Source organism: Coregonus clupeaformis, chromosome 29, assembly GCF_020615455.1.
Source record: "Coregonus clupeaformis isolate EN_2021a chromosome 29, ASM2061545v1, whole genome shotgun sequence".
NCBI lineage: Eukaryota > Metazoa > Chordata > Actinopteri > Salmoniformes > Salmonidae > Coregonus > Coregonus clupeaformis.
Genome location: NC_059220.1, coordinates 64,975,654 through 65,003,158, shown reverse-complemented (window position 1 = coordinate 65,003,158; position 27,505 = coordinate 64,975,654). Strand labels below are relative to the sequence as shown.

General features: G+C 42.6%; 1 protein-coding gene across 2 annotated transcripts in view; it reads right to left on the bottom strand.

The window, feature by feature from the left end:
- LOC121544762 (sprouty-related, EVH1 domain-containing protein 1) overlaps positions 1-27,505 on the bottom strand; it is a 70,063-nt gene that overhangs the window by 41,781 nt on the left and 777 nt on the right. The window contains exon 2 of one of the 2 annotated variants that reach the window (XM_041854891.2): positions 26,119-26,208. The exons of the other annotated variant lie outside the window; for it this stretch is intronic. Coding sequence (XP_041710825.1) covers positions 26,119-26,135 — 17 coding nt within the window. The 5' untranslated portion in view covers positions 26,136-26,208. The remainder of the gene's footprint in view (positions 1-26,118; positions 26,209-27,505) is intronic. 2 annotated transcript variants of the gene reach the window in all.

Here is a 27,505-nt window from a genome sequence, read left to right as displayed (position 1 = left end):
GCCCTTAACCAACAGTGCATTTATTTTTAATAAAAAAGTAGAATAAAACAAAAAAGTGTTGAGAAAAAAAGAGCAGAAGTAAAATAAAATAACAGTAGGGAGGCTATATATACAGGGGGGTACCGGTGCAGAGTCAATGTGCGGGGGCACCTGCTAGTTGAGGTAGTTGAAGTAATATGTACATGTGGGTAGAATTAAAGTGACTATGCATAAATAATTAACAGAGTAGCAGCAGCGTAAAAAGATGGGGGTGGGAGGGGCAGTGCAAATAGTCCAGGTAGCCATGATTAGCTGTTCAGGAGTCTTATGGCTTGGGGGTAGAAGCTGTTGAGAAGTCTTTTGGACCTAGACCACAGTGATGTACTGGGCCGTACACACTACCCTCTGTAGTGCCTTGCAGTCAGACGGCCAAGCAGTTGCCATACCAGGCGGTGATGCAACCAGTCAGGATGCTCTCGATGGTGCAGCTGTATAATTTTTTGAGGATCTGAGGACCCATGCCAAATCTTTTCAGTCTCCTTAGGGGGAATAGGCTTTGTCGTGCCCTCTTCACGACTGTCTTGGTGTGTTTGGACCATAATAGTTCGTTGGTGATGTGGACACCAAGGAACTTGAAGCTCTCAACCTGTTCCACTACAGCCCCGTCGATGAGAATGGGGGCATGCGTAGTCCTCTTTTTTTTCCTGTAGTCCACAATCATCTCCTTTGTCTTGGTCACATTGAGGGAGAGGTTGTTATCCTGGCACCACACGGCCAGGTCTCTGACCTCCTCCCTATAGGCTGTCTCATCGTTGTCGGTGATCAGGCCTACCACTGTTGTGTCGTCTGCAAACTTAATGATGGTGTTGGAGTCGTGCCTGGCCATGCAGTCATGGGTGAACAGGGAGTACAGGAGGGGACTGAGCACGCACCCCTGAGGGGCCCCCGTGTTGAGGATCAGTGTGGCAGATGTGTTGTTACCTACCCTTACCACCTGGGGGCGGCCCGTCAGGAAGTCCAGGATCCAGTTGCAGAGGGAGGTGTTTAGTCCTAGGGTCCTTAGCTTAGTGATGAGCTTTGAGGGCACTATGGTGTTGAACGCTGAGCTGTAGTCAATGAATAGCATTCTCACGTAGGTGTTCCTCTTGTCCAGGTGGGAAAGGGCAGTGTGGAGTACAATAGAGATTGCATCATCTGTGGATCTGTTGGGGCGATATGCAAATTGGAGTGGGTCTAGGGTTTCTGGGATAATGGTGTTGATGTGAGCCATGACCAGCCTTTCATAGCACTTCATGGCTACAGACATCAGTGCCAAGGGTCGGTAGTCATTTAGGCAGGTTATCTTAGTGTCCTTGGGCATGGGGACTATGGTGGTCTGCTTGGTATTACAGACTCAGTCAGGGACATGTTGAAAATGTCGGTGAAGACACTTGCCAGTTCGTCAGCACATGCTCAGAGTAAACGTCCTGGTAATCCGTCTGGCCCTGCAGCCTTGTGAATGTTGACCTGCTTAAAAGTCTTACTCACATCGGCTACGGAGAGCGTGATCACATAGTCATCCGGAACAGCTGGTGCTCTCATGCATGCGTCAGTGTTGCTTGCCTCGAAGCGAGCATAGAAGTGGTTTAGCTCGTCTGGTAGGCTTGTGTCACTGGGCAGCTCGTGGCTGTGCTTCCCTTTGTAGTCTGTAATAGTTTTCAAGCCCTGCCACATTCGACGAGCGTCAGAGCCGGTGTAGTACGATTCAATCTTAGTCCTGTATTGACTCTTTGCCTGTTTGATGGCTCATCGGAGGGCATAGCGGGATTTCTTATAAGCGTCCGGGTTAGAGTCCCGCTCCTTGAAAGCGGCAGCTCTACCCTTTAGTTCAGCACGGATGTTGCCTGTAATCCATGGCTTCTGGTTGGGGTATGTACGTACAGTCACTGTGGGGACGACGTCATCGATGCACTTATTGATGAAGCCAGTGACTGATGTGGTGTACTCCTCAATGCTATCTGAAGAATCCCGGAACATGTTCCAGTCTGTGCTAGCAAAACAGTCCTGTAGCTTAGCATCTGCGTCATCTGACCACTTTTTTATTAACCGAGTCACTGGTGCTTCCTGCTTTAGTTTTTGCTTATAAGCAGGAATCAGGAGGATAGAGTTATAGTCAGATTTGCCAAATGGAGGGCGAGGGAGAGCTTAGTATGTGTCTCTGTGTGTGGAGTAAAGGTGGTCTAGAGTTTCTTTCCCTCTGGTCCCTTGGGTTTTGCCCAACATGTCTCGGGTCCTACACATTCCCACAGTCATACCCTGGATTTAGTTTTGTCCCATGAAATAGATAGTGGACCACCATCTTATTACGTTTGCAATCGCAACAAATCATTCGCTTAGACCCCAACTAAGGATTATTACAATTATTCGACTACCCAAAGATTCCTAGATGCCCTTCCAGACTCCCTCCACCTATCCAAGTACAAAAATCAGTTAACCACCTAACCGAGGAAATAAACTTTCCGTAACCTTACGTAATACCTTAGATGCAGTTGCACCGCTAAAAACCAAAAAATATTGTCAAACAAAACTAGCTTCCTGATATACAGAAAATACCTGAGCCTTGAAGCAAGCATCCAGAAAATTGTCTTCCGACTAGCTTGGAAAGACCGTACCATTCAATATCGAAAAGCCCTCACTGCTGATTGATCATCCTACATTTCCAACCTGATTAAGGAGAATAGAAACAATCCAACATTTATTTTTCATACTGTCGGAAGGCTAACTAAAAAGCAGCATTCCCCAAGTATGGATGGCCTTCACTTCAAGCAGTGACAAATTCATGAACTTCTTCGATGAAAATATCATAATTAGAAAACAATTACGGAATATGCGTATTTCACCAAATCTCAGTTGTCCTGAGCCAGCACATAACTGCCAGGACGTCGGCTCAATGGAGACTCTTGACACATTCACAAATATAGTGTTGCCCTCTAAACCTTCCAGCTGTCTACTGGACCCTATTCCAATTAGACTACTGAAAGAGCTACTTCCTGTGTTTGGCCCTCCTATGTTGAAAATAATCAACGTCTCCCTATCCTCCGGATGTGTACCAAACTCACTAAAAGTGGCAGTAATAATGCCTGTACTGAAAAAGCCAAACCTTTACCCCTATAAAATTAAATAAATTTGGCCTAAATCTTATCACCCATTCCTGTTGCTCAACAACTCACTGCCTTCCTGAAGACAAAATAATGTATACGAAATGCTCTGGTCTGGTTTTAGATCCCATCATAGTACTAAGACAGCACTTGTGAAGGTGGTAAATTACCTTTTAATGGTGTCATACCAAGGCTCTGCGTCTGTCCTCGTGCTCCTACACCCTAGTGTAGCTTTCGACATCATCGATCACCACCTTCTTTTGGAGAGATTGGAAACCGTAATTGGTCTACGCGGACAAGTTCTTGCCTGGTTTAGATCTTATCTGTCGGATAGGTAGCAGTTAGTCTCTGTGGAAGGTTTGTCCTATGACAAATCAATTGTACATTTCGGTGTTCGTCAAGGTTCCGTTCTAGGAACACTATTGTTTTCCCTCTGTATCCTACCTCTTGTTGATGTCATTCGGAAACACAATGTCAACTTTCACTGCTATGCGGACAACACACAGCTGTACATTTCGATGAAACTTGGTGAAGGCCCAAAATTGCCTACCCTGGAAACTTGTGTTTCATTTACATTTACGTAATTTAGCAGACGCTCTTATACAGAGCGACTTTTTGAGGGGGGTAAGGGGGTAGAAGCATTACGCAATGCCCTCGTTTGGGTGTAGGGACTGATCAGAGCCTGAAGGTACGGAGGTGCCGTTCCCCTCACAGCTCCGTAGGCAAGCACCATGGTCTTGTAGCAGATGCGAGCTTCAACTGGAAGCCAGTGGAGTGTGCGGAGGAGCGGGGTGACGTGAGAGAACTTGGGAAGGTTGAACACCAGACGGGCTGCGGCATTCTGGATGAGTTGTAGGGGTTTAATGGCACAGGCAGGGAGCCCAGCCAACAGCGAGTTGCAGTAATCCAGACGGGAGATGACAAGTGCCTGGATTAGGACCTGTGCCGCTTCCTGTGTAAGGCAGGGTCGTACTCTCCGAATGTTGTAGAGCATGAACCTACAGGATCGGGTCACCGCCTTGATGTTAGCGGAGAACGACAGGGTGTTGTCCAGGGTCACGCCAAAGCTCTTCACACTCTGGGAGGAGGACACAACGGAGTTGTCAACCGTGATGGCGAGATCATGGAACAGGCAGTCCTTCCCCGGGAGGAAGAGCAGCTCCGTCTTGCCATGGTTCAGCTTGAGGTGGTGATCCGTCATCCATACTGATATGTCTGCCAGACATGCAGAGATGCGATTTCAGACATAAGAAAGACGATGACTTCAATTTTTGTACTTTTAAACTCAGACAAAACAGAGATGCAAGTTCTAGGTCCCAAGAAACAAAGATCTGCTGTCGGATCTGACAAGGAATCTTGATGGTTGTACAGTAATCTAAAATAAAATTGAAGGACCTCTGTGTTACTCTGGACCCTGATCTATTTTGACGAACATATCCAAAATATTTCAAGAGCAGCCTTTTTCCATCTTGCAACATTGCATAAATCTGAAACTTTTTGTCCAAAAATGATACAGAAAAGCTCATCCATGTGTTTGTCACTTCAAGATTAAACTACTGCAATGCTCTACTCTCCGGCTACCCAGATAAGGCACTAAATAAACTTCAGCTAGTCCAAAATACAGCTATTTGAATCTTGACAAGACTAGGGCTGATTTTAAGGTTTTACTGCTAACCTACAAAGCATTACATGGACTTCTTCCTACCTATCTGCCAAAGACGCAAGCCTCATTGTTCCTCAATTTTTTTTAACAAATGGCTGGAGGCAGGGCTTTCTCCTATATAGCTCAATTTTTATAGAATGGTCTGCCGATCCATGTGAGAGAGAAAGACTCGGTCTCAACCTTTAAGTCTTTACTGAAGACTCATCTCTTCCGTAGGTCCTATGATTTAGTGTAGTCTGGCCTAGGGGAGCGAAGGTGAACGGCAAGGCACCGGAGCGACGATCCACCCTTTTTGTCTCTGCCTGGCCGGAACCCCTCTCTCCACTGGGATTCTCTGCCTCTGAGCCTATTACGGGGGTTGGGTCACTGGCTTGCTTGCGCTCTCCCATCGTTCCTGTCCTCAGGCGGTAGGTGAGATCTTCATGGGCTATACTTTACCTTGTCTGAGCGTAGTAGGTTAGTGGTCTGTTGATATCCCTTGAACTTTGGACCGGGCCACAGTGTCCCCCAACCCCCCACACGCTCACAGTCTTCAGTATCTATGCTGCAATAGTCTATGTGCCAGGGGGCTAGGGTCAATCTGGCATATCTAGTGTAACTCTCCTGTCTTATCTGGTGTCCTGTGTGATCTTAACTATGCTCCCTCTAATTCTCCCATCTCCCTCTTCCCCCCGCCCCTCCCGGAGGACCTGAGCCCTAGGACCATGCCTCAGGTTTACGTGGCCTGATGACTCCTGGCTGTCCCTGTCCCTAGTCCACCTGGTCGTGCTGCTGATACAGTTCCTGCTGTTCTGCCTGCAGCTATGGAACCCTGACCTGTTCACTGGTTGTGCTACCTTGTCCCGGACCTGCTGTTTCATCCCTCTCTCCCTCTCTGCATCTTGTGTCTCGACCTCTAAATGCTCGGCTATGAAAAGCCAACTGACATTTACTCCTAAGGTGCTGACCTGTTGCACCCTCTATAACCCACAGTGATTCTTATTTGACCCTGCTGATCATCTATGAACGTTTGAACATCTTGAAGAAAGATCTGGCATTATGGCCATGTACTCCTATGATCTCCTCCCGTCACAGCCAGAAGAGGACTGGCCACCCCTCAGAGCCTGGTTCCCCTCTAGGTTTTATCCTAGGTTCCAGCCTTTCTAGGGAGCTTTTCCTAGCCACCGTGCTTCTACATCTGCATTGCTTGCTCTCTGGGGTTTTAGGCTCGGTTTCTGAATAAGAACTTTGTGACAACTGCTGATGTAAAAAGGGATTTATAAATACATGTGATTGATTGAAAAGGTTATTGGGAAAGCCTTTCCATCTACTAGAAGATGTTTTCATTAGCATCGTTGCCAACAGCCACCGCACATACAGACAGGGGCAATTCTCATTGCCTCTTCAGAAACTAGCAGGAAATACGAATCGCTGATGCATTATGTTCATGTCTGTTCAACTTAGGCACATTCGTTTTCAATACATTTAGTTGATTCCCTACGAAGTTCAATATATTTTTCTATATTGTTGAATTCAGTTTTAATATCTAGATTCCGTGATTACGTCTGTGTTTTCTGCATCACAGATTTTATAGGGCCCTAACATGCACAAACACAACCCCCCTGTCCTGTACAGAGCGGGGCGGTCCATGGAGACAAAGGTTGGGCTCCGTGCCCCTCACTGGGTGCACAGTCCACTGGACACACAATGAGAGCGGAAGTGGATCAGCTGGCTTGGGCCCGCAAGCAGAGAGGGAGAGAGAGAAAAGAGAGAGAGGAGCCCTGCCTCAGCCCCCCCATTCAAAATTATTCCAAGTTATTCTGATGGATGACCGACTTCATTTCCGACAAAAAGTAGAAGAAAACAGAGGGAATGAGAGAGCGAGGGGGAGAAAGGGGGTGTGGGAAGGGGAAGGGAGGGAGTCGACAGCTCTCATCCGGATTTAAAACCCCTCAAGTTCATCACCAAACTAGGGCATAGGTCTCCTCTTCTCGTATAAGAGCGTAGCCTATATGCGCATTTCAGGATTATATAATCTTCCTCAACATAGGCTAGCCAAACAGGTTTGTTGAGTTCACTCAAACACCCCTCTCAATACAATCTAGTTGGATGTATGAAGACAGATGTGAGATTTCAAAGCAAAAAAATATAAGGTTTTACGCCATTGTTTGTAAACAATGTATTTGTCAACAACAAAAAATTATAGAACTGTCTAAATTACCTAATAAGCTTTGGTGAAATAAACAGAAAGACACTTTCAATCACATACAGTTTTTGTTATACCACAACTGCTTGCCTGTGATTTCATACCTAAACCAGTGTTTTCCATAAGCGCTAAACAGCCGATAACAGACTCATTGTCAGTCGGCTACTGTTTCCATTTCATTAACTAGGCTTCTTTTAATTTAAAAGTTTCAATTCTCTAGTCAGAAAAGTCTGTATCGCCTTCTCCAACTATAGAATAACGATACGCATCTTCTAGTTTTCTATTGGTAGGACAGGCACCTGTCAGTCAAAAAGTGAGTGATTACAGGAAAACACTGCTAGTTTGTCAGTCTGCAGTCTGTCCGGCTTCTCGGCACCTGTGTTATTTTTGTGTGCTGTGGTTGGCTGCAGTCAAATTTATTTTCACGGAGGAGAGAGAGCATGATGAGTCTCCTGTGAGTTAATTTACACGTCCCATGTAGTGGTAAGGATGAGTTGAAACCCACTTAAAGCAACAATATATACTTTTTGGGCAACCCGACCAAATTCACATCGAAAAGTGAGTTATAGATCTGTCACTCATTGAAAGCAAATCTAAGAAGTGGTAGATCTGTTCTATGTGCGCTATTTCTAGGCTTCCTGGATTTAAGTTTCGTTTTTGCATCTTTTACTTCGGTATTGTACACCAGCTTCAAAAGAGCTGAAAATACAATATTTTTGGTTATGAAAAGGATATTTCACAGCGGTTTAGATGGTACAATGATTCTCTACACATTGCTTGTTTTCTCAAAAAATGAAATTAGGCGAACTATTAGAATTTTAGCAACCAGGAAAAGGCAGGGCGATTTCTGCATATTGCACCTTTAATTATATTATTTTGTGGCACATTGATTTATTATATTTTCTGTGTTTCATAGGCCTATATACCCAGCCACGTAGTCAAGGAACATAGGCTATTTACTGCGCTTTGATTGCCGACCGAACAGCTTGTGTCGACTAGCTTATAAAAAGTGTTGAACTGACTGAATAAAGTAAATCTCCTATATCCTTTGCTATTCATAAACATACAACATAGTCATGTCCATGGTATCGCATCAGGACAAGTAAACCAAAATATCTTGTTTGTATTTTCCTAGGATTCGAAGCCCATGACTGCTAAAGTGACATGTCAGTGTAGCCTAGTGATGGGTTGTTCGTGAACGAACTGCTCTTTTTGAACTAATTTGTTAGGTCAACGGAACCTGAATCGCGTAGGTGAGAGAGCAGTTCATTTGTTTCCCTAATTTGCATACTGGTAGGCTACTACTGTTTTTTGGCGATAATCTGCAGATCAATTATGAAAACATTCGATGAAGAAGTTGAATCCTCACTGCAGGAACCATAGGTAGTGGAGAGGGCCTCATTCTGGTACAAAATACGATAAAAAGAAGACAGATTGAAGGTTACAAAAGCTAACGTCACGATACACTACATAACCAAAAGTATGTTGACACCTGCTAGTCGAACATCTCTTTCCAAAATCATAGGCATTAATATGGAGTTGTCCCCCCTTTGCTGCTATAACAGCCTCCACTCTTCTGGGAAGGCTTTCCACTAGATGTTGGAACATTGCTGCGGGGACTTGGTTCCATTCAGCCACAAGAGCATTAGTGAAGTCGGGCACTGATGTTGGGCGATCAGGCCTGGCTCGCAGTTGGTGTTCCAAATCATCCCAAAGGTGTTCGATGGGGTATAGGTCAGGGCTCTGTGCAGGCCAGTCAAGTTCTTCCACACTGATCAACAAAACAATTCTGTATGGACCTTGCTTTGTGGCTTAACCCGAACCATGAAAAACAGCCCCTGACCATTATTCCTCCACCAAACTTTACAGTTGGCACTATGCATTGGGGCAGGTATCGTTCTCCTGGCATCCGCCAAACCCAGATTCGTCCGTCAGACTGCCAGATGGTGAAGCGTGATTCATCACTTCAGAGAACGCGTTTTCACTGCTCCAGAGTCCAATGGTGGCGAGCTTTAAACCACTCCAGCTGACGCTTGGCATTGCGCATGGTGATCTTAGTCTTGTGTGTGGCTGCTCGGCCATGGAAACCCATTTCATGAAGCTCCCGACGAACAGTTATTGCATTGACGTTGCTTCCAGAGGCAGTTTGGAACTCGGTAGTGAGTGTTGCAACCGAGGACAGATGATGTTTACGCGCTTCAGCACTCGGCGGTCCCGTTCTGTGAGCTTGTGTGGCCTACCACTTCGCGGCTGAGCTGTTGTAGCTCCTAGACGTTTCCACCTCACAATAACAGCACTTACAGTTGACCGGGGCAGCTCTAGCAGGGCAGAAATTTGACGAACTGACTTGTTGGAAAGGTGGCATCCTATGGCGGTGCCACGTTGAAAGTCTCTGAGCTCTTTAGTAAAACCATTCTACTGCCAATGTTTGTCTATGGAGATTGCATAGCTGTGTACACCTGTCAGCAATGGGTGTGGCTGAAATAGCCGAATCCACTAATTTGGAGGGGTGTCCACATACTTTTGTATATACACACAGTGCCTTCGGAAAGTATACAGACCCCTTGACTTTCTCCACATTTGTTACGCTACAGCCTTATTCTAAAATGGATCAAATAAAATACTAATCCTCAGCAATCTACACACAATACCCCAATGACAAAGTGATTTTTTTGCAAATGTATTAAAATATAAAAACTTAAATACCTTATTTACATAAGTATTCAGACCTCTTGCCATGCCACTCGGAATTGAGCTTAGGTGCATCCTGTTTCCATTGATCATCCTTAAGATGTTTCTACAACTTGATCGGAGTCCACCTGTGGTAAATTCAATTGATTGGACATGATTTGGAAAGGCACACACCTGTCTATATAAGGTCCCACAGTTGACAGTGCATGTCAGAGCAAAAACAAAGCCATGAGGTCGAAGGAATTGTCCGTAGAGCTCCGAGACAGGATTGTGTCGAGGCACAGATCTGGGGAAGGGTACCAAAACATTTCTGCAGCATTGAAGATCCCCAAGAACACAGTGGCCTCCATCATTCTTAAAATGGAAGAAGTTTGGAACCACCAAGACTCTTCCTAGAGCTGGCCGCCCTGCCAAACTGAGCAAATCGGGGGAGAAGGGCCTTGGTGAGGGAGGTGACCAAGAACCCGATGGTCACTCTGAAAGAGCTCCAGAGTTCCACTGTGGAGACGGGAGAACCTTCCAGAAGGACAATCATCTCTGCAGCACTCCACCAAATCAGGCCTTTATGGTAGATTGGCCAGACGGAAGCCACTCCTCAGTAAAAGGCACATGACAGCCCACTTGGGAGTTTGCAAAAAGACACCTAAAGGACTCTCAGACCATGAGAAACAAGATTCTCTAGTCTGATGAAACCAAGATTCAACTCTTTGGCCTGAATGCCAAGCGTCAGGTCTGGAGGAAACCTGGCATCCTCCCTACAGTGAAGCACGGTGGTGGCAGCATAATGCTGTGGGGGTGTTTTTCAGCAGCAGGGACTGGGAGAATAGTCAGGATCGAGGCAAAGATGAACAGAGCAAAGTACAGAGAGATCCTTGATGAAAACCTGCTCCAGAGCGCTCAGGATCTCAGAATGGGGTGAAGGTTCACCTTCCAACAGGACGACAACCCTAAGCACACAGCCAAGACAACGCAGGAGTGGCTTCGGGACAAGTCTCAGAATATCCTTGAGTGGCCCAGCCAGAGCCCGGACTTTAACCCGATCGAACATCTCTGGCGAGACCTGAAATTAGCTGTACAGCAACGCTCCCCATCCAACCTGACAGAGCTTGAGAGGATCTGCAGAGAAGAATAGTAGAAACTCCCCAAATACAGGCATTCCAAGCTTGTAGCGTCATACCCAAGAAGACTCAAGGCTGTAATTGCTGCCAAAGATACTTCAACAAAGTACTGAGAAAAGGGCCTGAATACTTATGTAAATGTTATTTATGTTTTTTATTTTTAATAAATTAGCAAAAATGTCTAAAAACCTGTTTTTGCTTTGCCATTATGGAGTATTGTGTGTAGATTGATGAGGGGAAAAAACAATTTAATCAATTTTAGAATAAGGCTGTAACCTAACAAAATGTGGAAAAAGTCAAGGGGTCTGAATACTTACCGAAGGTACTTATGTTATTGTTAAAGATATTGATATAGGCCTACTGATTTGATTAGTGTCAACAATGGAGTAGTCAACTGCTTCTGTGTGGCAAAGCCCATGTTTAACACCTGCTTCATTCTTCAAAACAAACTTTTAAGTCTATTCATGTATAAAAGTGGAGGTGCACAATCTGGCGGGGGGTCTGGGGGTCCTCCCCCTGAACATAAAAAAAATAAAATGTTTTCCCGTATTTCTATATTGAATCCATGTTTACTTTACAGAACACAACCTTTTTCCTTAGGTTAACAAAATTAACAAAATATAAAAGCGTAGATTAGTTTTAGTTTGTCACAATAAATTAAATTGAAATGGTAGACTAGACTCGTTTTTCTGACTAGAATACTAATCTAGTGCCTTCCCTCAAAGTCCCACCCACTGTGGTTGACTGACAGGTCTGAAACCCTACCACGTGACTCACAAACATCCTTGATTGACAGGCCAAACTGATAAAGGGATAGTTCACCCAAATATATAATTTGAAAAACAAACATAATTGTGGCAATTCATACCTTGCAGTAAAACTGTAAATATGGGAGGTAAAGTAATCAATTATTTAGCTGTGTATTTTGGATGGAATTACGGCATTAGAATGTACCAGAGGTCACCAAAATAGAGCTTGTTCTGCAATTGTTTTTTCCTCCCGGACTCCCACAGCCCAGAACTACCGCTAAACCAGCTCAACTTCCCCAAACTAGGCTATACATTACACACACCACCACAGTACAAGCCATCCAAACACACAGCAAACACACAGCAGGAACAGCAACATAAAGGGCTGTAGGCTAGGGCTGTACTTGAGAGCACGTGCTGGCCAGGCCTGCGCCCAGAGGGTCTTGCTGCTTCAGTGTGTGGTGGAGAAGGGGGATCCTGGGACAACCATTTCCTGGCCTGACAAAGTGGCCGTTTGTCTGTGGCCCTGGCCCGTGGCTCACAGAGCTCCAGCATGCCATCATGCTCTGCCTCAGCCCCCGGGCTTCCCAGCCCGAGGGGAGAGGAGGAGGGGAAGGAGGCCTCAAAGTAAGACAGGAGAGGGCGAGAGTAGGAGGAGGAGAGGGACGATGTGGCCTTAGCCCTGGGTGATCGCCCTCCCTTCCTTCCCACCCGTCCTCCCTATCCTCCCACCCCTATCCATCCCCCTCCCCGGCTGCCTCTCTACACAATGGCTGCTTCTCTGCTGAAATTTCACGTTATTGGATCCCAGGCCTGGAGTTTTGTGCTCTCACAATGTCCAGGCAATGGAGCATGCTACAGGAGAGACACACTCTGCAAGCTAAAAGCTGGAAAACCGTTCCTCTTTCATTAGCATTAGAAAAGGGGAGAGACACCCCCCACTGTACCTAAACCGGAGGAAGGCCGTCAAGCTTCAGCAGTCCACTTTGGGTTTAAGACTTAGAATAAAAATCTTTCCGAAAATAAACAAGCTACTTATCCCAATGGGATTCTATAGATTATCCTTCCGCAGAGTGGGAAAGGAAACGCTAGCAGAGGACAGAAATGTTTTTGTTTTTTTACTAGCAGTGACTCATTCTTTTTTGTGGCTGAAACGTCTGGATATCTTCTTCCATGCAAACTGAGCAACTGCATCAAGGACAAATATATGCTAACACACACATCTTTACGTTTCCAAAAGAACATAGGCTACTGTTTTAATGTTTTACAAATAAACAACAGGCATGCAGACCCAAAACAAAACACCAGCACAACCCTTTGAAAGCTGGACAAATGACAGAACCCCACGATTACATTTTACATTTTAGTCATTTAGCAGACGCTCTTATCCAGAGTCACTTACAGTATTAGTAAGTGCATACAGTTTCATACTGGTTCCCCATGGGAATCGAACCCACAACTCTGGCGTTGCAAGTGCCATGCTCTACCAACAGCCACACAGGACCTTCTAAAGGGTTCTATGTAGTGTTAATATCAAATAGGCCTACTCCCATCTATGTAGAGCAAGTATTAGGGTAGTTAGCAATGAGCCTAGCTATCCTGAAATGCAACGTGCCTTCCGCACAAGAGCAAATCTACCCATCAAGTTGGCTATAAATAGGCTACATATCCTAGCCTATATAGAAGTGTAACAAGGAACGAGAGACTGGTTGAAGGACAACCTTTTATAGCTCTAATCACAGAAAAACAGTTAGAGCAGCACATTTCTCACGTCTTGAACGCTACCTCCAGAGTTAGCGCATGACCCTTCCCAGAGAGCTGCCCCCCTCCAAGCAGGACTGTGTAAAAGTGAATTGTCTCGTTGAGCCCAAACCTCGTACAGTAAAAATCTTAACCCCTTAAAGTGGAATTCCACGGCCCCTGGAAAAATAATTAGCATAATAAAACAATCCCCATCCATATCAGTCAGTTTAAGCTAAAGATCCGTTTTTTTGCATTGCCTGCGTCTCAATCCACAACATCCGGTGATGTCGCACTTCCACATCTGTGGTGAAAGGTGGCAGAGCTAGAGCAGTGTGGCAAACCATGAGACATCCCCAAAATTGGTCTTCTCACTAAATTGTTTGTAGCGTCCAAACGGCCAACAAACTATTACTCTATGGAAAGAAGAGACTCATGAACACGATGGTGTTATCCGTTTTGCTCTACGACCCCCACAAGAGTCTTGGGACAGCCGATCTGCCAACTTCTGTCTGTAGTGTCAGAACAGTTTGGGCTACACACTAATATGGCGAGACTCTCACAAACATGTACATGTTGGTTGGTTTGCTATAGGACACCCTCACAAGACTCATCTGAAGGTCCCCTGGTACCAGTAAAAATGTATGGAAGTATATATGGAGATATTTTTGGCACTAAACTAAGGTGTTAAATACATTTCAAAAAAATAGTTTCCTGATCTCTTATATCTCTCAGATAAAGGACAGCAAACTTTCTTTAGATTTTTTTGGGAGGACTCTGTTGTTCCATGTAGGTGAATCTGTTATTCAATATGTTTTTATGGGCTAATAGCAGTAAATCAAAATGTATTGGTCGCATACACATATTCAGCAAATGTTATTGCAGGTATAGCGAAATGCTTCATCAAATAATTGTTTTATATATTTTTTTTTATACTTCAAGGGGTCTTAAAATTCAAAATCAAATAACTAAATGATCCTTGGTATGACCTTCGTAAAACAATTCCATATGTTAGCTTAGTACCCGTCAATGTCTGCATCATTTCCAATCCCTCATTTTTTTTGTAAATATGTGGAGAATATACAGTACTAGTCAAAAGTTTGGACACATACTCATTCAAGGGTTTCTTTATTTTTTACTATTTTCTACACTGTAGAATAATAGTGAAGACATCAAAACTACGAAATAACACATATGGAATCATGTAGTAACCCAATTGTTTTTTAGTAAATCTAAATATATTTTCTATTTGAGATTCTTCAAAGTAGCCACCCTTTGCCTTGATGACAGCTTTGCATTCTCTCAACCAGCTTCATGAGGTAGTCACCATGAATGCTTTTCCAACAGTCTTGAAGGAATTTTCACATATGCTGAGCACTTGTTGGCTGCTTTTCCTTCACTCTGCGGTCCAACTCATCCCAAACCATCTCAATTGGGTTGAGGTCGGGTGATTGTGGAGGCCAGGTCATCTGATGCAGCACTCCATCACTCTCCTTCTTGGTCAAATAGCCCTTACACAGCCTGGAGGTGTGTTTTGGGTCATTGTCCTGTTGAAAAACAAAATGATCATCCCATCTGGTTTGGGCTTAGTGGGACTGTGTGTCGCTGCAGAATGCTGTGGTAGCCATGCTGGTTAAGTGTGCCTTGAATTCTGAATAAATCACCAACAGTGTTACCAGCAAAGCACCCCCACACCATCACACCTTCTCCTCCATGCTTCACGGTGGGAACCACACATGCGGAGATCATCCGTTCACGTACTCTGCGTCTCACAAAGACACGGTGGTTGGAACCAAAAATCTCACATTTGGACTCATCAGACCAAAGGACAGATTTCCACCGGTCTAATGTACATTGCTCGTGTTTCTTGGCCCAAGCAAGCCTCTTCTTCATATTGGTGTCCTTTAGTAGAGGTTTCTTTGCAGCAATTCGACCATGAAGGCCTGATTCACGCAGTCTCCTCTGAACAGTTGATGTTGAGATGTGTCTGTTACTTGAACTCTGTGAAGCATTTATTTGGGCTGCAATCTGAGGTGCAGTTAAATCTAATGAACATCCTCTGCAGCAGAGGTAACTCTGGGTCTTCCTTTCATGTGGCAGTCCTCATGAGAGCCAGTTTCATCATAGTGACTGCACTTGAAGAAACTTTAAAAGTTATTGAAATTTTCCACATTGACTAACCTTCATGTCTTAAAGTAATGATGGACTGTTGTTTCTCTTTGCTTATTTGAGCTGTTCTTGCCATAATATGGACTTGGTCTTTTACCAAATATGGCTATCTTCTGTATACCACCCCTACATTGTCACAACACAACTGATTGGCTCAAAACATTAAGAAGGAAATACATTCCACAAATTAACTTTTAACAAGGCACACCTGTTAATTGAAATGCATTCCAGGTGACTACCTCATGAATCTGGTTGAGAGAATACCAAGAGTGTGCAAAGCTGTCATCAAGGCAAAGGGTGGCTACTTTGAAGAATCTCAAATATATTTTGATTTGTGTAAAATAAAAATTGGTTACTACATGGTTCCATATGTGTTATTTCATAGTTTTGATGTCTTCACTATTATTCTACAATGTAGAAAATAGTAAAAATAAAGAAAGATCCTGGAATGAGTAGGTGTGTCCAAACTTTTGACTGGTAGTGTATATTGTTAGAAATAATATATTTTCCTTTATTATATTCCTCTAACCCTATCATCCCTCCCCTAATTGGAGTAAACTAATGGGCAACAACACTTAGGCTTCTACCTCCAGCTTACACATACTATATACATTTTACGAATGGAGTTGTTACTTAGCTACAGTGTCTTCAGAAAGTATTCACACCCCTCCACCCCCATTTTCCACATTTGTTGTGTTACAGCCTGAATTTAAAATTGATTTTGTGTCACTGGCATACACACAATAACCCATAATGTCAAAGTGGAATTATGTTTATAGAAATGCTTATAAATTAATTACAAATGAAAAGCTCAATAAGCATTCAACCCCTTTGTTATGGCATGCCTAAATAAGTTCAGGAGTAAAAATGTGCTTAACATATCTCATAATAAGATGCATGGACTGCGTGCAATAAGTGTTTGACATGATATTAGAATGACTACCTCATCTCTGTACCTCAAACATACAGATAATTTTAAGGTCCCTCAATCGAGCAGTGAACTTCAAAGAGATTCAACCAAAGACCAGGGAGGTTTTCAGATGCATCGCAAAGAAGGGCACCTTATAAATAATAAAAAATAAAGCAGAAATGTAATATCCCTTTGAGCATGGTGAAGTAATTAATTGCACTTTGGATGGTGTATCAACACACCCAGCCACTACAAAGATACAGGCGTCCCTCCTAACTCAGTTGCCAAAGAGGAAGGAAACCGCTCAGGGATTTCACCATGAGGCCAATAGTGACTTTAAAACAGTTAGCGAGTTTAATGACTGTGATAGGAGAAAACTGAGGATGGATCAACAACATTGTAGTTACTCCACAATACTAACCTAAATGACAGAGTGAAAAGAAGGAAGCCTGTACAGAATAAAAAATATTCCAAAACATGCATCCTGTTTGCAATAAGGCACTTAAGTAAAACTGCAAATAACGTGACAAAGAAAAAAAACGTTATGTCCTGAATACAAAGCATTCTGTTTGGGGCAAATCCAACACATCACTGGGAACCACTCCTCATATTTCCAAGCATGGTGGTGGCTGCATCCTGTTATGGGTATGCTCGTCATCGGCAAGGACTAGGGAGTTTTTTTAAAGGATAAAATAAACTGAATAAGCACAGGCAAAATCCTAGAGGAAAAGCTGGTTCAGTCTGCTTTACAACAGACACTGGGAGACCTTCACCTTTCAGCAGGACAATAACCTAAAACACAAGGCCAAATATACACTGGAGTTGCTTACCAAGATGACATTGAATGTTCCCGAGTGGCCTAGTTACAGTTTATTTACAATAAATTAGCAAAATGTAATAAAAAAATACATGTTTTCACTTTGTCATTATGGGGTAGTGTGTAGATGGGTGAGAAAAAAATCAATTTAACCCATTTTGAATTCAGGCTGTAACACAACATGGAACAAGTCAAGGGGTATGAATACTTTCTGAAGGCACTGTATACAGCGCATTCGGAAAGTATTCAGACACCTTGACTTTTTCCACATTTTGTTACGTTACAGCCTTATTCTAAAATGGATAAAATAAAATAAATCCTATATACCCCATAATGACGAAGCGAAAATAGTTTATTTTTACATTTTTGCAAATTTATGAAAAAATAAATGTAAAACATTCCTTATTTACATAAGTATTGAGACCTTTTGCAATGAGACTCGAAATTGAGCTCAGGTGGATCCGGTTTCTATTGATCATCCTTGAGATGTTTCTACAACTTGATTGGAGTCCACCTGTAGTAAATTTAATTGATTGGACATGATTTGGAAAGGCACAGACTATCTGTCTATATAAGTTCCCACACTTGACAGTGCATGTCAGAGCAAAAACCAAGCCATGAGTTCGAAGGAATTATCTGTAGCGCTCCAAGACAGGATTGTGTCGAGGCACATATCTGGGGAAGGGTAGACAAAAGAACCCGATGGTCACTCTGACAGAGCTCCAGAGTTCCTCTGTGGAGATAGGAGAACCTTCCAGAAGGACAACCATCTCTGCAGCACTCCACCAATCAGGCCTTTATGGTAGAGTGGCCAGACGGAAGCCTCTCCTCAGTAAAAGGCACGACAGCCCGCTTGGAGTTTACCAAAAGGCACCTAAAGGACTCTCGAACCATGAGAAACAAGATTTTCTGGTCTGATGGAACCAATATTCAACTCTTTGGCCTGAATGACAAGTGTCACATCTGGAGGAAACCTGGCACAATCCCTATGGTGAAGCATGGTGGTGGCAGCATTATGCTGTGGGGATGTTCTTCAGCGGCAGGGACTGGGAGACTAGTCAGGATCGGGGAAAGATGAACGGAGCAAAGTACAGAGAGATCCTTGATGAAAGCCTGCTCCAGAGCGCTCAGGACCTCAGACTGTGGCGAAGGTTCACCTTCCAACAGGACAATAACCCTAAGCACACAGCCAAGACAACACAGGAGTGGCTTCGGTCAAGTCTCTGAATGTCCTTGAATGGCCCAGCCAGAGCCCAGACTTGAACCCGATCTAACATCTCTGGAGAGACCTGAAAATAGCTGTGCAGCGATGCTCCGCATCCAACCTGACAGAGCTTGAGAGGACTTGCAGAGAAGAATGGGAGAAACTCCCCAAATACAGGTGTGCCAAGCTTGTAGCCTCATACCTGTGAAGACTCAAGGCTGTAATCCCTGCCAAAGGTGCTTCAACAAAGTACTGCGTAAAGGGTCTGAATACTTATGTAAATGTGATATTTCCTTATTTTGTTTTCATAAATTGCAAAAAAATCTAAAAACCTGTTTTGCTTTGTCATTACCGGGTATTGTGTGTAGATTGATGAGGAAAAAATACAATTTAAATCAGTTTTAAAAAAAGAACCTAACAAAATGTGGAAAATGTCAAGGGGTCTGAATACTTTCCGAATGCACTGTATCCCATGTAATGATTGTAATGATTTGCATTATAGTATAAAACGAAGCCTGGTTTGTTGAGGTAATTATCTTAAATTGTAATATAATCTAACTGAACAAAAATATAAATGCAACATGTAAAGTGTTGGTCCCATGTTTCATGAGCTGAAATAAAATATTGCAGAGATTGTCCATACGCACAAAAAGCCTCTCAAATTTGATGCACACATTTGTTTACATCCCTGTTAGTGAGCATTTCTCATTTGCCAAGATAATCCATCCACCCGACAGGTGTGGCATATCAAGAAGCTGATTAAACAGCATGATCATTACACAGGTGCACCTTGTGCTGGGGACAATAAAAGGCCACTCTAAAATGTGAAATTTTGTCACACAGCACAATGCCACAGATGTCGCAAGTTGAGGGAGGGTGCAATTGGCATGCTGACTGCAGGAATGTCCACCAGAGCTGTTGCCAGAGAATTTAATGTTCATTTCTCTACGATAAGACACATCCAACGTTGTTTTAGAGAATTTGGCAGTACGTCCAACCGGCCTCACAACCCAGGACCTCCACATCCGGCTTTTTCACCTGCGGGATCGTCTGAGACCAACCACCCAGACAGCTGATGAAACTGAGGGTTTGCACAATCGAAGAATTTCTGCACAAACTGTCAAGACCAGTCTCAGGGAAGCAGATCGGCATGCTTCTCGTCCTCACCAGGGTCTTGACCTGACTGCAGTTTGGCGTCGTAACAGACTTCCGTGTTATTGTCTGAATCCTGTAATTTGAGTTTGCAAATGGGAAAATAAACCCTCTTAAATTGTCTGCACATGCTTGTGAATTGGTGTATCATGTTGTATTATTGAAGTATTGTAGGCCTAAATGTTAAGATGAGAAGCTGCTCATAGAGCATTCTGTGAGATTTACAGTACTAGAGGTGGGCAGAGAGAACATAGTGTCGCTGAAGCCACAGTAAGTGTAGCTAATGTGAACACCAAAAAATGAAATATGTGATTTTAGAGACCGGTGCTAGTAACAAGTCTAGTAAATCTGAACGGGCCCTAAAGCGCCATACCAAGCTACTCCAGCAACGTTTTTGTAACAATGATTTTCTGCCTCACACCAAAGCTAACCAACCTCTCATTACACGTTTCAGCCTGTAAACCCAACGACAATGTTGTGGGTACCACAGCACCGGTGTACTGTAATAAATCAAAAGAATCCCATATGTGTATCAAAAGCCCCAAAACTATTCTCAAACATCAAAGCACCACATATTGAGATTATCTTAATTCAAACCGCAAGCATTTGGAAAACTAAAACCTTGCACTCGCCATTACAGAAAGAGGAACCGCAAATTTGGACTGCTACGGCGTCTCCAGGGCGGCTTTGATGTGAAAGTATTCTTTGGACACCTTGCTTCTAATTGTAATAGTTACTGCAGAAACTCAGACTCAAGACTGGGGACTGCTAGGAACGGGTACTAGGACAAGGCTGAGAAGAAGCAAACCCTCATTACAAGGAATCCACCATGCTGTAAAGAAGCCATCATCCATCCACCATGGTTGTAAAAATCACAGAAATGGAGCATTAGTATGTTGTAAACTATCCCTGTAATCCATACTGTTGTTAAAGCATCACAACCACAGCATACTGTTAATTTTTAAAAATAATAATCACATTGTGGTGAGTTGTAAAGAAACCTTCTACTGTACTGCCCATTACAATTTATCACGCTGTAAAGAGAAACTGCGTTGAAAAGTGTTCTAGCTAGAAGACCTTGTGATAAACAGTTCACAGGTGTAGGCTACACATTTGGAGAAGTGGCTTCTCATAAAAAGTCCGGTTCAATTCCTAAAAATGGCAGCGGGCCTGATAAAAATCTGCTAATAAGATGACTCAGCAGATGAGCATCCATTTCCCTTTAATAGGCTTCATACCTGGTGTTTGGTTCATAAAAGATTCCTTCTATAAAATGAAGTTGTGTTTGCTTCAAGCCTATACCTACTTATTTGTTATAGACAAACACACACTAGACAAGCATGTACACATGCGAATACACACACAGGCCCCAACTCCTTCCTGTTTTCAAAGAGTTTGGAAACTCAATCAAAAGACAAGGTTTAGGATTGACATATGTGCCCTTTTATGTCAGTGGTCTCACAGGAAAGAACCGTCTTACCCCAGCTGCAGCAGCTCCCAGCAAAGCCTTCATACTTCAGCATGCAGCAGCACAACTGAAAACAATATCTACAATTCAGACGTTTTACTGCTCAAAGAACTTCTGAGATATGGCAAAGGCACATCAGAGAGTGGAGCTCCTAGAAAAAAAGACGTTGTGACGATCCATCTGGTGACAAAATAAAGAAATGGGGAGGAATTTTTTTGCCTGGCCTAATAGGACACAGCATAGCCTAGTAAGAAGCATTTTCAAAGGTAATATGTGCATTGCATACGTGTTATCTATAATTTTGTCTTGATTGTTATGACAATCAACTAAATAGGTACTGTGTTTTTTTAAAGGATTTTTTATTTTTTTACGCTCCAAATACACTGATGACATTTACAAGTTTAAGTTCGCTCCTAAAATACTTTTAAGAGGAAATGAGAATTATAAGAGGGAAGTTGCTCGGGTTTAAAATATACCGAATCGTAACTCTGGCCATGGGAAGAGAACAGCCAGAACAGACTACATTCATACTGTACAGGGCCTGTTCAGTTGCACAGTAACACAGTCAGTAACAAACCATCCCATTCGCCAGATAGGTTTATAGAGGATTATTGTCATGCAAACAATACAACACCCTCTAACAGAACAAGCAGACTATAAATAGCCTGTACACGGGGTAATTTCACAGATTATACAACTGCTCATCCTCCATTAGGCTTGGGCGGTAACAGACCTTGTGCCATCCCAGGATATTCAGTAATACCGGCATTGAACACAAGGGGCGCTATTTTCAAACCCCACTGAAAGTTAGCAATGCTAACAAGTACATGTAAAATCCCATAGAGAATGCTAACTAAATGCTAATGAGTGCATTACAAACATTTTATACAGTCTCTGACCTAAACTATTTGCAGGACCGACATCCCAGCTCATAAAGTTATACAAGTAACTAAAAAAAGCTACTCACAGTTTGCAGCAAGCATTAAACAAATATTAAGACAGCAAGGCTCTTGATCCAAGAGGGGATTCTCTGCTGTTACCAAACAAAGATTGATTTAGGAAGAAGCTAACCACTTAGCTAACTAGCTACCAAATTAGCAAACCAAATCAACAACTGCAGAGCATTTAGCACATTTTAGACAGTTAATTCAAAGGGATCCTTAGCATGCTAGTAGATGGCGCAATGACTGGAAGCCTATGGGTAACGCTTAAATGTAAATATAGTTAGCATTGGCTCATGAAACTACCTCTAACTTCCTTCATACTGGACACAGAGACATAGAAAATGGTATCCACGAGTTCATCGAACTCTGGGGAAGTAGATAAAGGGCCTCATTGCCAAAATCCCAAAGTGTCCCTTTAATAGTTAAGATATCTAGCTGGCAAACACTTAGTTGTGAATTCCATACTGTAACTAGATCACCTGGCTCATGCTGCACAAGAGTGAGTGACTGGGGACTACCAGTAAGCTTCATAATGAAAATGTTTTGGACAGGTCAAAAGAATGTGATCTTCTTTATCTCCTAACATATTGCACCAGTTGACTGCAGGTATTTGCTTGAAAAGTAGCTACAAATATTAAAATGTATTTAACTAAACAAAATAAATAGTTAACGGTATTGATAAACCATCGTGTGGCCATTTCCAAATACCCCGGTATACGGTATATATGGTATACCGCCCAAGCCTATCCTCCATAGCTAATTATCATATGTTAAGAATCTGTAAAAAACGAAGGAGAAATTATGATGTTGCGGCAGGAAAAACAGACAGAATGTTCTGACATTTGGTAAAATATATCTTGAGATCAGTGGGAGCTAGAATCAGTGATCGTTTGACAACCTATTAAGCCAGCCAGCTGATATAGTTAGAAAATAACAATGAGCTCTGACTCAATCCAAAGTCAGGTTGTTAGCCAAAACATATTTTTGTACATTTTGTTGCACAGATAACAAGTTCCAATTCAATCAATACAGAGCAGTGGCCAGAAATATTCTAAAAGGCTAGTTCCCAAAAAGAATACAGAAGCAAAACTACAGACAACTCTGAGGACCATACCGTATACCGGGGTATTTGGAAAATGCCACGGGATGGTTTTTCAATACCGTCAAAACGATTTATTTGAAGTTTTTCAATAAATGTGAATATTTGTAGCTACTTTTGAAGTTAATACCTGCAGTCAATTTGTGCAATACGCTGAGAGATAAAGCAGATTGCGTTCTTCCTTTCACCAGTCACATTATTTTACACTATGAAGCTTACCCTAGTTCCCCAGAACAGTTGAGCCAGTCACGTGTTCGTTGTAACGAGCACAACGGGAGAAAGCGTTCTATATACATTCAATATATACACATCGGAGAGTCTGTTGTGCCGTGCACATGAGGTGATGAAGTTACACTTGTATGCAATTCACTACTAAATGTTTGCCATCAGATATCTGATAACGGCTTTCTGCCATGTTTGAGAAGTCAAAGTTCTGTACAGCTGCCTCTGCTTCCTACTAACTTTTTTATCCTCCTCCGTTCGTCTCCCCTCTGCTCCGTGTACACATGCTGCTCTTCCTTCAGAAAAGCATGCATCACAACTTTGTTCATTTGCACAATTTATCTTGTTCACTTTCTCTTGTAAAAGTCCACACTCACCGAAAATGACATTCGGTTGCTACTATCTATGCTTCTATAACTTTATGAGCTGGATTTGCCTTCCTTTGCAATTAGTTTGTTCGTTTTCGCAAGTTAGCATTTTGCTAACCGCATCTGTGTGATTTCGCTATTACTTGTGCTAATTTTGGTAACCATTTTTTTTTTTATTTACATTTTTGTAATTTAACAGATGCTCTTATCAGAGCGACTTACAGTAGTGAATGCATACATTTTCATACTTTTTCGTAGAGGCTCAATTGACTTTTTTTAGCACCCCCTTGTGTGCTATGCCAGTAATACCATAAATCCCGGGATGGCAGAAGAGCGGTATGAAAATCTGGATACCACCCAAGCCTACATCACACCAATGGGTATTTGAAACTCAGGCCTAGGAGGAGTGTGAGGCCTAGGCTACACGAAGGCTTCAGAACTACAGGTGTGGTGCATTTCCACTGAGGATTTACCCTGATGTTATACCCAAGGCTCAGACTTTTGTTTCCAGAACCAGCGACCTTTCGGTTACTGGCCCAATGCTCTAACCGCTAGGCTACCTGCCGCCCTAAAACACTGGCTGCCCACTGGTGTGGGGGTAAGTCTCGATGGAAAAGCACCAGTGGTGTTAGCGGCAGGTAGCTTAGTGGTTAAGAGCGTTGTGCCAGTAACCGAAAGGTCGCTGGTTCTAATCCCCGAGCCGACTAGGTGAAAAATCTGTTGATGTGCCCTTGAGCAAGGCACTTAACTCTAATTGCTCCTGTAAGTTGCTCTGGATGAGTGTCTGCTAAATGACACAAAAAAAATAATGTAGGCTATTAATTCCCCCCACTATACTGCATCACCCAAAACACTAGCCTAAAGAGATGAACAAAAGGTAGCCTCCTAAACATTATTTCACAGAGTTCCACAGGACATTACCTGAGCAATTACCACCACCATAAACGACTAGCCGAACAGCTGAAGAAGCTATGGTCTGTCATCAAGGCACGATACTCACATTCAATCAGTGGTTGTTTGGGTGCAATGTGTTTCGGGAAGCCCGTCAGAGGAATGGAGCGAAGGGCAGAACAGGCCCCCAGATGATAAGATCATGACACTCCGCATTGACAGACAAAAGCTGAGCTGTCAAATCCATCACCCAGATAGGAAGAAGAGGAGTCAGAGAGGAATCACCTGACTGCCAAACTAGGCTAAACAGAAGACAGAACAACAATCCAAAACCATTAGGCTAACCCCTAAATATATATGACATTCTTTCCCTGTGCTTCCTACTAGCATTTTTTTTCTCCATCCTTCTCCCCTCTGCTCCGTATACACATGCTGCTCTTCCTTCAGAAAAGCATGCATCACAACTTTGTTAATTTGCACAATTTCTCATTCACTTTCGCTTGTAAAAATGTCCACACTCACCAAAAATGACATTCGGTAGCTACTAGCTATGCTTGTATAACTATGAGCTGGATTTACCATTCTTTGCAATTACTTTGTTTGGTTTCGCTCATTGGCATTTAGCTAACAGCAGGTGTGATTTTGCTATTACTTGTGCTATTTTGTTAGCATTTTGGGCAAATTTTTTTGCATTTTTAGCACCCCCTTGTGTGCTATGCTGGTAATATTATAAATCCTGGGATGGCAGAAGAACGGAATGAAAGACTACTTTAAGCTCCCTCATAAGGATAGGGATGAATGCTGTTATGTCTCCTATAGTCCAAGACAGACACCACCTGGTTCTTCTACTTTCTCTGTGTGATTATTTTTGCTTATCTGAAGGACTACGCTACCTTCTTCGACCCCACACACACACACAGAAAGGGAGAGTGAGAATAGGCCATGTTAGGCCTAGTCATTCCTCTTTTCAGTGTAACATGTAGACTGGATATTTAACATGGTGGTATGTATTTCACATTCTCAGCAAAAAAGCTTTTAATAACCTGTACGTGTGCGTCTTCGCGCGTGTGGGTGAGTCGCACACACATTCAACCACATTTTATTCATCACACAGCTTTGTGATCATTTGAGGAAGCAACAAGCTGTAATGTGTTATATATTACTATGCAAAATAAAAGCATATACATCTCATTTGACCCGTGATGCTAACAGAGAAAAAAAAAAAACAAGACGACTATGTAACCTATTGAGCATCCCATTGTATTCATACAGATACGGCTCACAGCAATAAGTGTGTGGTTTAATGACTGTCTTTGGCTACTCATTGACATGGTTAACTTTAATGCTGTTGTGAGAAGAAATAGTAAGATACGCATGGCAATGGCTCTGTCATATATGCTTCGCAAGTACAAAACCTGATAGACCTGAACATTTGATACATTAGTGTAGCTGAAATATGTCAAAATGGCATCCAGTGGCATTAAAAAAATCTTGCTTCTTTGTGCGTTTGTGTGTTCTTTGTCATCAGAAGCGTATGTTATGTACAACAGCTGCTAGACTGAGGGTAAATTCCAGACAGCATAAATATAAAAATGGATCAGGCGGGGCTTACTGTTCTTTTCCCACCATCTTCCTTGATCTTCAATTGCCAGATACATTGGATCATATGTTGGCCATCTTATGTGTTGTGCTGCTGCAGTCACTAGGAAGAACAAACGCACAGCACCATACATCATAGTCCTTGCTTATGTAATATATTGAATATGAAACAACAATATGCCTACATTTCCTAGTTCAAGGACAAAGTGTCCCACATTAAATCAATCCACCTGATGTGTGCGAGGCAGATGGATGGAGAACATGGGCGTCTTTCGGACACAAAAACGCTGAAAATGTCAGTTTAGGAACAGATTTCAACCGTCTAGAATAAGAAATATGGAAGCCAGTTTTGAGAGCATCGGAAGACTGCGAAAAGAGCAAACCATCCTTGCATGATTTATTTGTTTCCTAATGAATGGATGTCTATCATGTCTACATCCGGATTAAGCTCATCCTAAATGCAGATATAATATTTGTGTGATCGCCAGTGCGTTGCGAGACACTGTACTGCACAGCGTACTGTGAATGGGCACCCAGGTACTCTTTATGAATGGAAGCGGTCACGTGACCACAGCACCTCCCGAGCAGATATTTTTCACTTACTGTCAACAAGCAACGCAAGGGATCAGCCCATTAAAACAATACGGATTTACAGCGAGAATTAAGCGAGATGTATACAAAGGACCTTATTTCAATTCACAATCGCATAAATGTTGCTTTCCGCATTCGGAACGCAATACGTCTATTTTAAGATTTTTTTATGAATGGAGATTGTGATATGCAAATGAGTGCGATTGTGAAAAAATATGGCGTCTTCTACTTTTGCAGCAACCAGTTTACAGCCACATTTCCATTGAAAAAATTATAATATTGAGGGAATATATCTTTTTTAAACCACATCGATACTTATTCCTTACCATTTTATAACTCCTCTACATGAACTAACAGAGTAACCTGTTATCAAATGTCAAGAAAACACTATCGTATAATACTGAATCTGAAGGTACAGTAAGCATATAATTTGTCTTCTTAAATCCTATGCATAAACAAACAAATCTAGCCACAGTGATTGTAAAAAAAAATACACGATTTAGTCACACATCCAATCTGAACTATCAATAGATATTATCCAATTGCAGTCCAATCATAAGGTCTTCTTCAAAGACAGTCTTGATGAAACAACTATCATATATATTGCATTAATTATGAGGCTAATGTTAGTCGTCAAAATTACATTTAGCACCTCTCGTTGCCATAATATAATACGAGGGCTCTATTTCTATTGCATCAAGTCCCAAAACACATTGTTGTTGTGACCATGGAAAATAAACCAAACAAAATAAATGGATGTGTATTTATTGCTTCAATAGTTCTCATTTAAATATGAAAGTTCACAAAAT